The sequence below is a fragment of the Littorina saxatilis genome, linkage group LG13, assembly GCF_037325665.1.
Source record: "Littorina saxatilis isolate snail1 linkage group LG13, US_GU_Lsax_2.0, whole genome shotgun sequence".
Classification (NCBI taxonomy): Eukaryota; Metazoa; Mollusca; class Gastropoda; order Littorinimorpha; family Littorinidae; genus Littorina; species Littorina saxatilis.
The window spans coordinates 34,279,067-34,294,247 of NC_090257.1; the positions used below are offsets into that span (position 1 = coordinate 34,279,067).

The 15,181-nt window shown below is 40.6% G+C and overlaps 1 protein-coding gene across 1 annotated transcript; it reads right to left on the bottom strand.

Moving 5' to 3' along the window:
- Positions 1-11,294: 11,294 nt before the first annotated feature.
- Positions 11,295-15,082, bottom strand: LOC138946082 (sn-1 acyl-lipid omega-3 desaturase (ferredoxin)-like). The gene is made up of 2 exons (XM_070317592.1): positions 14,973-15,082; positions 11,295-12,756 (listed from the first exon to the last, which is right to left on the bottom strand). Exon 2 carries the CDS (start codon positions 12,521-12,523, stop codon positions 11,366-11,368), a length of 1,158 nt encoding a protein of 385 aa, XP_070173693.1. The 5' UTR covers positions 12,524-12,756; positions 14,973-15,082; the 3' UTR covers positions 11,295-11,365.
- Positions 15,083-15,181: the final 99 nt, after the last annotated feature.

Genomic DNA, 15,181 nt, shown 5'->3' on the forward strand with positions numbered 1-15,181 from the left:
TTTTAATCCAAATATAACATATTTATATGTTTTTGGAATCAGCAAATAATGGAAAATACGATGAACGTAAATTTGGATCGTTTTATAAAAGAAATATTTTTTTTACAATTTTCAGATTTTTAATGACCAAAGTCATTAATTAATTTTTAAGCCACCACGCTGAAATGCAATACCGAAGTCCGGGCTTCGTCGAACAATACTTGACCAAAATTTCAACCAATTTGGTTGAAAAATGAGAGCGTGACAGTGCCACCTCAACTTTCACGAAAAGCCGAATATGACGTCATCAAAGACATTTATCAATAAAATGAAAAATAGGTATGGGGATATCATACCCAGGAACTTTCATGTCAAATTTAATAAAGATCACACACACACACACACACACACACACACACATACACCACGACCCTCGTCTCGATTCCCCCCTCGATGTTAAAACATTTAGTCATAACTTGACTAAATGTAATGAACGGAATCTCACAACCAACATGTTTCTACGCTGGTAAATGTATTACATGACTAGACTATTTAACAGAGCTGCGCAAAAAAGTGCAGTGGTGCAAGATAATGCATGTACAGGTAATCAAAAAGGACTAGCGTTTTCTTTAAATTGTTCACATTAAAATGGTGCAAAATTTGATTACGAAAAATAAAACATAACAACAATGGCACACTAAGAATGGTCGAAAGAACCGAGTATTACAACTTTGCGAGTAAAATGTAAGGACCGCCGGGTAAAATTGTATTTGGATAATATGCCAGGCAAACAATGACGCGGGCTTTTTAATTATGGGGGGACTGTTATTCGTTCCGTGTTCGTCATTTTAACGTGAGTACATTGCTTTTTGGCTGTTATTCGTTCCGTGTTCGTCATTTTAACGTGAGTACATTGCTTTTTGGTCTCTTTATTGTTCCCTCTCACGTGCAGTCGCCATTGTTTAATTACTTATGGGGGGACTGTTTTGCGTAAAACACAGGTCTCTGACTAAAAAACATGCAAGTCTTTGGCTTAAAATACAAGTATTCGATTTAAAATACAAGTCTTTGACGAGCATCAATTAATAAACATCAGCGATGTTCTGAACACTGCAGTCATGCAAAAGGCAAATATGAATCCAACCATACACCTCTTATTTCGTTCACCACTGTATTTTCTGTCAAACCTCAGACTCCAAAAGCAGAAAGGTTATTTAATGAAACTTTCTGCGAGGCTTACTGGATTGTCAGTTCAAGGGTCTGCAAAGAGGCGAGACAAGACAATACAGCAGAAAAGCATGTATAAAACAACGAAGCACGAAAATATAGTAATCTTTTCAAGTGTGTCAACAGTCACGCACACAAGATTTTGTGTACATTACTCGATCAAAACACTGAAAAAGGTCAGTACATTTTCAAACTGTCATTGTCGCGTGATTAGTACGTGTCTTTTTTGCTACTTTCAAGGAGCCAACAATACAGTGAAGGCTTCATCCTTGTTATAAAATACGATTTTCCATACAAAATAACCTTTCTGGTTTCTTAATGTTCTTGCTTCCAAACATTTAAGTTCGCATCTTCAAGTTTAAAAAAAAAAATTACAACGAAGGCTGCTTTTGTCCAGAACACAATAAGGTTCAGATGAGCATGAACTATAGCGTGTTCGTAAAAACTCGTGCATACTTCTTTCACATTCTGATTCGCACAGAAAATGAGATAACTAATCTGAAAGGCAGCAAATTGCAATACAATTTCTCCTGGACAAATAAGACAAAGAAGTAATCAAAGATCTCCGGGCAACAACTTTCCCTTACACTGTCACACGCCCAAACCCTGGCATTTCTCGAATATAACAATGTAGCATGTTGGTGCAGTTATTCACAAAAAGTACACACTTCTTTCTGTGTTCCAGAAAATGTGCAAATCAATCGAAAAAGTCTTCTGACGTAATACTGCAGGATTGGAACTTATTAATGACCATAAGTATAAGCTGAATCAGATGGAATCAAATGTTAGTAAAGACGATCCTCTGAGTTATACTGCTCGCCAGTGTCCACCTTAGGCCTGTTCACTATGTTCGGAATTCGTATCTTCATGGACAATTGTAACATTCTCTTTATGTGGGTTTTTATTTTTACCAATCCACAAACAGTTAGTTTCTGTCGTACATCAAGCAAGCTGAAGCTGTCTACAGTCTTGGTTAAGAAATTATTCAAAGTGCACGATAAGTATAAATTTAAATCATTAGTTCTGTCAATAACTTTGACCCTGACCAAATAAAACGGATGAAATCTTGGCACAATTTTAGCGTTTTCTACTACTCAAGAGAACCTTCCCTCCTTTTTAACATTTGGAACCCTCAATGTTAATGATATATATTTGTGTGTCTACATGGTTAAGCTTCTGTGTAATGCAGCAAGTCTTGATGGAAAAAACGCACACAAAAATGGTGAACTCAGTCAGCGTTGTGAGATCAGTCTTCCCGGTGAAAGTGATAAGTCACTTGTCCACACATTCTAAACCTTCATGACCCTCTTGGTGACAAAGGGGTCAATGATAAAGCACTTTTTTTTCAGACTCTGATGTTCGACAACAGTTCACTCTTTGTTTGTTTGTTTGTTTGTTTGTTTGCTTAACGCCCAGCCGACCACGAAAAGCCATATCAGGGCGGTGCTGCTTTGACATATAACGTGCGCCACACACAAGACAGAAGTCGCAGCACAGGCTTCATGTCTCACCCAGTCACATTATTCTGACACCGGACCAACCAGTCCAAGCACTAACCCCATAATGCCAGACGCCAGGCGGAGCAGCCACTAGATTGCCAATTTTAAAGTCTTAGGTATGACCCGGCCGGGGTTCGAACCCACGACCTCCCGATCACGGGGCGGACGCCTTACCACTAGGCCAACTGTGCCGGTAGTTCACTCTTGTTCTACTAGTATTTTAATGGAAATATATTGGTGACATCATCGGGATTCAGTTCTGATTCTTTGCCACTTAAACAAACTCACAACATCTATGACGGTCGATTTCGCACTATCATCTGACTAGGTCAAATAAAACAAATGAAGATAAAAAAAAATTAAAACAAGAAGGGCAAAGCCCATACGACTCACATGCTTGACCTTGACCTTTACATGACCTTGACCTTCAGAGTCAAGGTCAAATAACTAAACTTAGCAATGACATCATACACTAAGAACTGCTTTACACATTTTTCCTACCAAAATACATGTGACCTTGACCCAAGGTCAAGGTCATCCAAGGTCATGCAACACAAAGCTGTTAATTCAAGACATAGGAAGTACAATGGTGCATCTTTCTACCATGAGATATGGTCACTTTTAGTGGTTCACTACCTTATTTTGGTCACATTTCATAAGGGTCAAAGTGACCTTGACCTTGATCATATGTGACCAAATGTGTCTCATGATGAAAGCATAACATGTGCCCCACCTAATTTTTAAGTTTGAAACAGTTATCTTCCATAGTTAAGGGTCAAGGTCACTTCAAAATATGTATACAATCCAACTTTGAAGAGCTCCTGTGACCTTGACCTTGAAGCAAGGTAAACCAAACTGGTATCAAAAGATGGGGCTTACTTTGCCCTATATATCATATATAGGTGAGGTATTCAATCTCAAAAACTTCAGAGAAAATGGGAAAAATGGGAAAAATAGCTGTTTTTTAGACAACATTTATGGCCCCTGCGACCTTGACCTTGAAGCAAGGTCAAGATGCTATGTATGTTTTTTGGGGCCTTGTCATCATACACCATCTTGCCAAATTTGGTACTGATAGACTGAATAGTGTCCAAGAAATATCCAACGTTAAAGTTTTCCGGACGGCCGGACGGCCGGACGGACGGACGGACGGACGACCCGGGTGAGTACATAGACTCACTTTTGCTTCGCATGTGAGTCAAAAAACAGCTGATGCGGGGTAATTTTTGACAGTTTATCAAGCACGTACCATGATAACTTTTATCAAGAAGGTGACCTTCTTCAACACGTCACTCACGCTGTACGTGATCGATAAACAATGTCAAAAGCTACTGATGCTCACTTTGTAAGTGCTTTAATTTAGAACACGTTATAATTAGATTATTAATAACAGTGTACTTTTGCTTCATTGTACGAAAACACTCTTAAAATACATCGAACGTGCTGTACTAAGTAAAACTGTCGGACCCTGTCCTAATTCAATGAACTCCATTATACCGTGGAACCCCCTTACCTACCCACCCCTTCTATATATATACGACTAGTGTCTGTCTGTCTGTCTGTATGTCTGTCTGTCTGTCTGTTCGCGATGCACGGCGAAAGTTCTCGGTGGATCTTTTTCAAATTTGGACACCGTATTCAGCTACACCCCGGACACAACCTCATCGATGAGATATTTCAACACGTGCGCGCTGAACCGATTTTTTATTTGGTTGTTGTTGTTGTCGGGATCCACTACCAGTAACTCTTCCTTATCTTCTCCAGTGTTTTCAGCCGCGATTATCTCCCTTCCTCCGTCAATCCATATTCCCGTTACTAAGTTACTATTTTTAGAAGGTCACTGCACGTTACTATTTTTAGAAGGTCTCCAGTGTTTTGCGCGTTTATCTCCTTTCCTTCGTGCCGGGTCCCAGGCACAGCCTGGTATTCGGCTCTACTTCTTTCCGGCGAAGCGGGTACCCGGCGAAGCGGGTAATCATCTAGTAGTACATGTACTTCCAAAAACCTTATAAAATCATATCTTACCAAGGAGGGATTCTTAAAAGGGCGTTAAATTTACAGACGATATTGACGGTAATATCTTACAAATGTGAGTCTTAAAAAGGGGAGGAGGGGGTGGTATGAAGACAGGGTGTCTTAAAAGGAGGAATCCAATGCACATTGCGCGCCCTTATGATACGCGTGGACTACATTTGATGAATGCTATGGCCATCTTCACATAATATTATAGCAACAGCATGTATAAACTTTGATTAAAAGTACATCAACAACATCAAAAAAACATCAAAACGAACTTGGGGGGGGAGGGGGGGTCTAGAGGTGCAGTGTGAGGCGTATCATGAGAGTGAACATCTAAAACACTGATGTCAATTGATGGAATACAAACGTGCTGCGCAGGATCATAGTGAATATCAAACACATTGATTTCAATTCATGGAATTCAAACAGTGGTACTTGTAACAATCACTTACAACATTCAACAAAATATCTGTACTCAGTCTTGAAACGACTGAAAAGCTGGAAAAGAACAAAAGTTCCAAGCAAGAAATTCAAATTCCAAACAAGAAATTCAAATTCTAAGCAAGACATTTTTAGTTTTTCAGAGAAATGCACATTTTGACATCATTGCAATAATACACACAAAAAACAATACACTCACTGAGGATGAAGGCACATAAAATATATTACCCTTGGGATATGTTTGATTTTAAGTTTTGTGAAATTCATTTGGTGACACATATTGAAATACATGTAACAGTTTTATGCCCAAACAAAAACGCACAGTGCTTCTTGGGCCGGGATGTAGCTGAGTGGGTCCGAAGTCTTTAAATATTTAAACTCAAGTAGGCAAGTCAAGTCCATCTTACCTAAGAGTCATACAGGTAGTTAGCAGAGATGTTGTAACTATGATATATATATATATATCCCATGACCTCCCTTCTTTGTCTCTGTTACTTCAGTATGGGTATATATGTTGTATTTTTATAGCTCAATAAATACATCATGGACTCCAAAAAATATATGATAGTGCAGATTCCGATTTGGGCAAAGGACTACTTTCCTCCCGACCTTTGACCTCGCGCCGAACAATGTGACACATTTGTATGAAGTTCTAAAATCGTATTGCACGGCTCAGAAAACCATATCAGTTGCACGCAAAAATGAATCTCAGAACTGATCTGATGTATGAGATGCAATAAGCAAAAGTTTCTTTCATTATGAAAGCAATGCAGGTCGAAAAAAACGAACATTCAACTTACAAGATAACCAGATGCTAGCGAACCAAAACAAAAACACGAGTACCCTCCCCTTGCATCGTTAGCAGACGACTTTTGAGAATCTGTCGGTAGTGTGTTTTGGTGTGCGCCTTCAGCTATCAAACATCGGCTGTTTCACGTGTTTTGCGAGCAAGTCTACTCTTTTGCCTGGCTCTGCAGTAAGTCCACATATTTTTCCGTAATCCAGTCATATTCCTTCAAAATGCAATCAATCGGCGGTGACAGACGTGTCGGTCGCGTTTTCCTCACACCATACCAGTTTAAGTTCATCCATGCAAACACACTCGCAAAACAGTTTATCACGTAGATACATTTCAAATAGGGAGCAAATGGTTAAATCTAAACCTACATATTTGTTCCCTAAAATTTGCTTCTCTGTCAATAAGCCTAATTACACACGTTCGAGAAAAACAACGTGGAATCGATTCTGAATCGAGTAAGCCAAATGGGTCCCAAACCCGTTTCGCCCGTTCTGCCGACCTGAAACGCAAAACAAAAGAATTGTGCGCTTCAACTAAATTAATTTCTATTCGACTTCATTACTTTCTTGCAACTTATGAACCTTTACTTAAAGCTTTTAAATGGTCTGAAAGTAGTGTTACCGCGTACTTATCGATGCACTCATTCGTTTTATTTTTTCAGCGACGGTCACTTAGTTTAAGGTTGCAAAAGGGCTAAGTCTCGCTGGCAACAGTTTTACCCTGCACAGATCGCAACAGTGCCGCTAGTAGTCTACACTTTGTGTTTGATGGTAGAATGGGATATACAGATTACAACACTCGTGGTTTTTTATATGGCTTGTATTTCAGTCAAGACCCAGCGGGAATATCAATCGAGAGCCACTCGCCAGAGGCTCGTGTCTCCCGATGATATTCATCCGCTGGGTCTTGACTGAAATACAAGCCATATAAAAAACCACTCGTGTTGTAACCTATACATATCCCATGACCTCCCTTCTTTGTCTCTGTTACTTCAGTATGGGTATATATGTTGTATTTTTATAGCTCAATAAATACATCATGGACTCAAAAAAATATATGATAGTGCAGATTCCGATTTGGGCGAAGAACTACTTTGCTCCCGACCTTTGACCTCGCGCCGAACAATGTGACACATTTGTATGAAGTTCCAAAATCGTATTGCACGGCTCAGAAAACCATATCAGTTGCACGCAAAAATGAATCTCAGAACTGATCTGATGTATGAGATGCAATAAGCAAACGTTTCTTTCATTATGAAAGCAATGCAGGTGGGAAAAAACGAACATTCAACTTACAAGATAACCAGATGCTAGCGAACCAAAACAAAAACACGAGTACCCTCCCCTTGCTTCGTTAGCAGACGACTTTTGAGAATCTGTCAGACCGTCCTTACCTGGCACGGTTGGGCTTCGCTATCATCAGCTGTTTCACGTGTTTTGCGAGCAAGTCTACTCTTTTGCCTGGCTCTGCAGTAAGTCCACATTGGCGATGAAGGTATCTAAGAACTTAACATGTGTGTATTTTTCCGTAATCCAGTCATATTCTTTCAAAATGCAATCAAGCGGCGGTGACAGACTTGGGTCCTGTTTTCCTCGCACCCATACCAGTTTAGGTTCATGCAAACACACTCGCAAAACATTTCAAATAGGGAGCAAATGGTTAAATCTAAATATGTGTTCCCTAAAATTTGCTTCTCTGTCAATAAGACTAATTGTATAATAATGCGTTCGAAAAAAACAACGTGGAATCGATTCTGAATCGAGTCGAGTAAGCCAAATGGGGGCCAAACCGGTTTCCCCGTTCCGCCGACCTGAAACGCAAAAGAATTGTGCGCTTCAACTAAATGGATTTCTATAAGACTTCATTACTTTCTTGCAACTTATGAACCTTTACTTAAAGCTTTTAAACGGTCTGAAAGTAGTGTTACCGCGTACTTATAGATGCACTCATTCGTTTTATTTTTTCAGCGACGGTCACTTAGTTTAAGGTTGCAAAAAGGCCAAGTCTCGCTGAAAACACTGTTTCACACTCCACAGATCGCAACAGTGCCGCTAGTAGTCTACACTTTGTGTTTGATGGTAGAATGGGATATACAGATTACAACACTCGTGGTTTTTTATATGGCTTGTATTTCAGTCAAGACCCAGCGGGAATATCAATCGAGAGCCACTCGCCAAAGGCTCGTGTCTCCCGATGATATTCATCCGCTGGGTCTTGACTGAAATACAAGCCATATAAAAAACCACTCGTGTTGTAACCTATACATCCTTCAAGCTGAGTTCAATGTCCTAGCATTCAAAATTATTGCAGTGGACTGGACAGCCCCCCCCCCCCCCCCCCCAGCACAGATCTAAGCAAATTTGGCTTCAACAAGGGAGTAGTCCTTAAAAAGGAGAAAAATTCATAAGCCTTATTCACAGAAAATCTGGAAAATGTATATCATAAAGGGGTTGGTGGTCTTTCTTTCTTTCTTTATTTGATGTTTAATGTCGTTTTCAACCACGAAGGTTATATCGCGACGGGGAAAGGGGGGAGATGGGATAGACCCACTTGTCAATTGTTTCTTGCTCACAAAAGCACTAATCAAAAATTTGCTCCAGGGGCTTGCAACGTAGTACAATGTATTACCTTACTGGGAGAATGCAAGTTTCCAGTACAAAGGACTTAACATTTCTTACATAGCTTGACTAAAATCTTTACAAAAATTGACTATATTCTATACAAGAAACACTTAACAAGGGTAAAAAGAATCCGTTAGTCGCCTCTTACGACATGCTGGGGAGCATCGGATAAATTCTTCCCCTTAACCCGCGGGGGCCCCGTGGAGGGGTAAATTCTTCCCCCTAACCCGCGGGGGGTGTTGGTGGTCTTAAAAGGGGGCTCCCCTGTAGTACAGTACTTCAAACATCTTTTTTCTCATCTACTTTGAGCACAATGCTAGACAGAGTATGACAAAGCTATTGCAAAACCCCTTGTGTAAGACAAAATAAATTCACTTCAACTATCACACGACTGACTAAAAAATTGTTTCCACCATTTCAAAATCCTGGAACAAGCTGTCGTGTGTTTTGAAGATATGCTTGTCCAACCAAAAAGGTCACATACAAAAATAATAAATTCCCAACATAAAACAAACTTGAAAGTGTACATTTAAACTCAAATACACACATCAACACCAGTAGTTTTTAAATTTCATTGTGTCAATAAAGGGTATTGCAACATGCTTTTGTATACTCCAAATAAAGATGCTATGGGGGAAGAAATCGTTCACCATCCACATTAACTTATCCGCTCATAATACGAGAGCAAAACATTTGATTCCTGTGACTAGCAGTATCAGAAAGCATTCTGCTAACTTGCTTTATTTTGACTCACACAAAAATGTTATGTATAAAATTGGTACATTGTACATGCATGCATGTAGAAACAATGACAGTGGTAAAGTGTTAGTTGAACAACTAACCTTTCTCACTATCCATGTATGTGAAAATCAATTAAACTAAAGAGACCCAATTAGCACAAGGCCAAAAAAATAAAAATAAAAAATTTCTATGACAAGGCAAAACAAGAAGGGCAAAGCCCATACGACTCACATGCTTTACACATTTTTCCTACCAAAATACATGTGACCTTGATCCAAGGTCAAGGTCATCCAAGGTCATGCAACACAAAGCTGTTAATTCAAGACATAGGAAGTACAATGGTGCTTTTTGGCTCTTTCTACCATGAGATATGGTCACTTTTAGTGGTTCACTACCTTATTTTGGTCACATTTCATAAGGGTCAAAGTGACCTTGACCTTGATCATATGTGACCAAATGTGTCTCATGATGAAAGCATAACATGTGCCCCACATAATTGTTAAGTTTGAAACAGTTATCTTCCATAGTTCAGGGTCAAGGTCACTTCAAAATATGTATACAATCCAACTTTGAAGAGCTCCTGTGACCTTGACCTTGAAGCAAGGTAAACCAAACTGGTATCAAAAGATGGGGCTTACTTTGCCCTATATATCATATATAGGTGAGGTATTGAATCTCAAAAACTTCAGAGAAAATGGGAAAAATGTGAAAAATAGCTGTTTTTTAGGCAACATTTATGGCCCCTGCGACCTTGACCTTGAAGCAAGGTCAAGATGCTATGTATGTTTTTTGGGGCCTTGTCATCATACACCATCTTGCCAAATTTGGTACTGATAGACTGAATAGTGTCCAAGAAATATCCAACGTTAAAGTTTTCCGGACGGACGTCCGGACGTCCGGACGTCCGGACGGACGGACGGACGGACGGACGACTCGGGTGAGTACATAGACTCACTTTTGCTTCGCATGTGAGTCAAAAAAAGGGTCCATCAGTTGGTTACTTTTGTTGTTGTTGACTGAACTTTGTTTCTTATTTACAGAGGCGGATGTGGCTTTTTATTGGCCAGAAATCATTTGAGTTGTGTCCCCTGGATATTGGAGGATAGTAACTTTCCTTGTAAAATCAGCAAAATTGAGTTTTGTCTTTTTTTTCTTTTCTTTGAAAGGTCAAAACAAGTTCTAGGGTCAGGAGCAAAATATAGGGCCAGTCGAGGAATCGGAAACATTGAATTATTTTGGCCTAATCCGGTACATGTATGAAAGTGATCAAAAACGTCACTTAGTTTACTGAAGTCCAATAACACCTAGAACACCAATAAACAGTGAACGTGAGCCAGCCATCACTTTGGCCAAACAATCAAAGACTCACAATTTTGTCATAAGGTTGGTTTTTGTTTCACATGGGGTGCTTTTTTCCAACATTTAATACCACACGAAACACACACAAAATCTCTAAAACAGAAAAAAGTGTTATAGAACATACATAGTAAAATTGTAAAGATGTCTCGCTAACTACGATGAATCTTTTTTCTAAAGAAAATGGTATCGTATTAAGCACACACTGCGTAACAGACAAATCAAAGTTATTTTTATTCGTTGCCATGGCAAACATAGGGACAGAGTTATTTCTGGAAAAAAATCCTCTTTTTTCTTTAAAGATGTTTAACATGATGGATGCTTACACTCAAAGAACTAGACATGAGGACATACAGATTACATTTCCTTTGAAAAGGGTTTTTTCAGGTCTTTTCAGATTTTAGACAGTAAACTGATGGAAATTACCACTAAAAGTAAAAAAAAACAATTCTGGTAAACGTCTATTCTTTAAAAAAAAAAAAAAAAATGTTTACATCAATGGATGCAAACACTTTAAGAACAAGACATATGGACGTACAAATGTACTGATTACATTTCCTTGGCAGAAGTTTTTTTTTTTAAAGGTCTTTTCAGATTTCAAACAGCAAACTTCTGGAAATTACCACGAAACACCATAACTGAGTGAGCATCCTTCAGGTTAATTTTCAGCCAGTCATCATACACTACTTATACAAATGAACCTTGGTGGAATCATCTATAACCTTCTGAGATGCATACTTGCTGAACATGCGACAGAAGGCTGGGAGGATGCGGTCCCCTCTGGTCTGCACCAGCAGGGGAAACTTGTTGCGGAACACAGCGGTGGCTTCCTCCAGGTGGTAGTGGGGAACCTTGGAGAAGAGGTGGTGGATCTGGTGTGTGCCGATGTTGTGGATGATGCCGTGGCACCAGCCGTAGTTGCGGTCGACAGAGCTGAGCTGGCCGCGAACATAGTTCCAAAGGGAGTCATCGTACCAAGGAATCTCCTCCTCCGTGTGATGCAAAAAGGTTATGATCACCATGTAGGACGCGAAGACTAAGTCCGGGGCGATGAAGTGGACAAAGAGTTTGAGGAATCCGTAGGTCAGTGCATACTGCCAAAGGACAGCCGCCCAAGCAGCCACGAGGGCCAAGGAAAGTATGCATGCTACAGCATGGCGTTTCAGCATGGGGTGCATAGGGTTGAAATGATTCACAGGCCGTGGCCCATAGCCAACCATCAGATAAGCAAACCAGCCCATACCCAAACCAAATCCAGGTATGGTTATGATGCCTGAGTCATCCCTTTTCCTGATGGGGTAGTACACTTCGTCCTTGTCCATGTTGCCCGTGTTCTTGTGGTGGTGGCGGTGGGACACCTTCCAGCAGTAGTAGGGACAGAGAAGAAAAGTGTGGAACACATTACCCACAACGTCATTCAGCCAGTCATAGTGGGAGAAGGAGGAATGCCCGGCGTCGTGCCCAACCACAAACACCGCTGTGAAGAACGTGCCCTGCAGCAACCAGTACAATGGTAGCAGTAACAGCAGCGCCGAAGTCGGCAGGAGACCTGACGACCACGTCCACTCAGCCAGCAAGAAGGTGGCCGCCACAAGAACGAAATCCTTGAAGGCGTAGTACATGGACGTACTCACATGAGGATCAAACACATGCTGGGGCAGTGCTCGCTTGATGTTCACAAGCGAGGGGAGGTTACGGGGGATGGACAATTTGTCGAGAAGGGCATCATTTTCATCAGCATCAGATGTACCAGAAGGGTTGGCAGCAAGTCCAACAGCATCATACGTGCTAGCAGCTCCCTCTGGCTCCTTGGCAGCATTCTGGTCTCCTCCTTCCACCATTGTGCTCTACTTGCTTTTGGTGCCTGTTGCTGCTTTTGGTGCCTGTTGTAACTCTGGGTCAAGTTGACTTGGCTGGTGTATGGTGTTAAAGTACCTGGTCAGCTTTTGTTACCTTTTTTAATGTTGAAATTTCAGTACTTTTCTTCTGTCGTCCTCGGCCAATGTTCTGACCGATGACCAAGAGACTGTTATTCAAGCAGCGTAGGATGTGGTAAATGGTTTCTGTCCAAACCCTGTAACAGAAAAAACAATTAATTAAAACAAGCTTGGTTTCCTCCATTAGAAATTATTTGTGACCAGGTAAGCCACAAATGCAAGCTGGTCAAAAATTGGATCGGTGATTTTCTAAGTGATAGAAAGCAAAGGGTGAAGGTCAATGGGTCTATGTCAGACTGGAAAGACGTGACAAGTGGAGTGCCCCAGGGCAGTGTGCTAGGCCCGGTTTTGTTTGTTATATATATACATTAACGATCTCCCTGAAGTTGTGAGCAGTCTGTGCAGCATGTATGCTGATGATACGAAAGTGTACCGACAAATCAGAACTTGTGAAGATAGCAAAGAACTCCAGAGGGATTTGGACAGTTTGGTCGACTGGGCAGACAAGTGGCAGATGCGCTTTAATGCAGATAAGTGTAAGACATTACAGTTGGGTACAAAAAATCAGAAACTTGTGTATAATATGAGAAAACCTGGCAGCGTGGACAGAGTTGATCTGGAAAGCTCAAGTGCAGAAAAGGACCTTGGGGTCAATGTAGACAGTGAATTGAAATTCTCAAAGCACGTGGAAACACAAGTCAACAAAGCAAATAGAATCCTGGGTCTCATTAGACGGTCTTATGAGCATTTGGACGCAGAAACGCTAAGACTTCTCTTTGTTGCACTTGTACGGCCTCATCTGGAATTTGCAAATGTGGTGTGGAGTCCCCGACTCGAGAAAGATAAAAATCTGATTGAAACTGAAAGTGTGTTAAGAAGAGCCACGAAGTGTATCCCAGGGCTGAAGACCTTGAGTTACGAAGAGCGTTTGAGAGTCTTGAAAGTTCCAAGCATGTGCTATAGGCGTATCCGGGGAGACATGATTGAAGCATACAAATTCGTGCATGGATACTACGATTGCAAGAACCCACTGGAGCTGAACAGCCTGTGTAATACCCGTGGACATCAGTTCAAGCTCAAGAAGAAACAATGCAGAACAGCTCTCCGACAATCTTTCTTCACGAACAGAATCATAGACACATGGAACTCCTTGGACAAGAATGTGGTAGAAGCGCCGACAATGAACAGTTTCGAAAATCGCTTGGACAATGCACTGACTATGTTATAGCCCAAATGGCACTACAAATTCCCACCAGCCAAGAAAAAGTTGATAGAATAGGCCACGGTCAAAAGATCGTGTAGGTTACCTAGCTCAAAGTTAGACTAGGATAGCAACTAATCAAAAGATCAGACAAAGGCTCAACAGCCTAAGTACCAGTCTGTCAACATATCATATATCATATCATATCATGAAATTCAAAATGTAAAGCCCAGGTAGAATATGATTCATAATTTTAGTTGTAACTAAGTAAGTGTATCTATAATTAATTACTCATTTTCACTAAGCTTGTGAATGTTTATAAAAATTGAAAATTGTTGAATAACATAATATTTTGATGAAATTTGTTTTTGAGTTTCAGCTTGCATGGTTGTATGTTTGAGTGGCGAGTGTTGTTGTCAGAGTGCCTGAAAATAAGAGCAGCTAAAAACCTGCTTTATAAAGAGCATAAACATATATATGCGGTACACCTGCGGAAGAGGTGCGTGTCACGCTCAATATCCGAGCAAAAAACGCATGCGTATCGCACGAAAAAAAAGTTACAAAATCGTATGCGTTTGTTGGGGAAGCACTAATCACATGACGTCATCAATACTTGTGTTTTCGAGTAACAAGAGTTACCTCCCTTGCATTAAAATTGTTGCATCGATTTCGTCGAAAATTCGGCTCACAACACAAATATAAGGGTGCATGTAGCATCGAATCAGGCTTACTTTTCACAGGCATGTCCAATACTTCACTTTGAAAATAGATTTAGTTAGTCTAGATGGGGTTTTCGGAGGTTTTCGGGGTTTTCTGAGGTTTTTCGGAGACAAGTAGTACCCCTGTAGGGTACATCTGTACAGGGTACATGCATCGTATTGCTACTGCGGTGAAAGTGGCAGCTTAATTCTTACCAAGGTGGTTACAATCATCAGCATACAGACAATGCGTTCATTGTTAGGCGAGACAACGCGTGCAGACAGACTGAGGCAAGGGCGTATGTTTGTTCGTTCAAAGGAGATCAAGGGAATCTCAAAGTCAAACGTACACACCTGCCAGCAGCAGACGATTATCTCACTCTCATTGTCTCAATGAAAAGAACACCAATTACAAATAGGTAACCATCTCGAAGAAATGTTCTGTGAAACTTACCCTTTCTGTTCAAGTTGGATCTTCAGGGATGCTGGCAAACACTCACAACTGTAGCGATTGTTCGGCAAAATCTCAGTATTCGCTGCTTGTCCGGGAGCCACGTTTTGTTACCGCATGTTGACCGGTAAATTGGCAGAACTAAGTCAAAATAACAGAAATTTCAGACACAACTAGTTTAGATTACCGATATCCAAGAGAGAAGAATGACA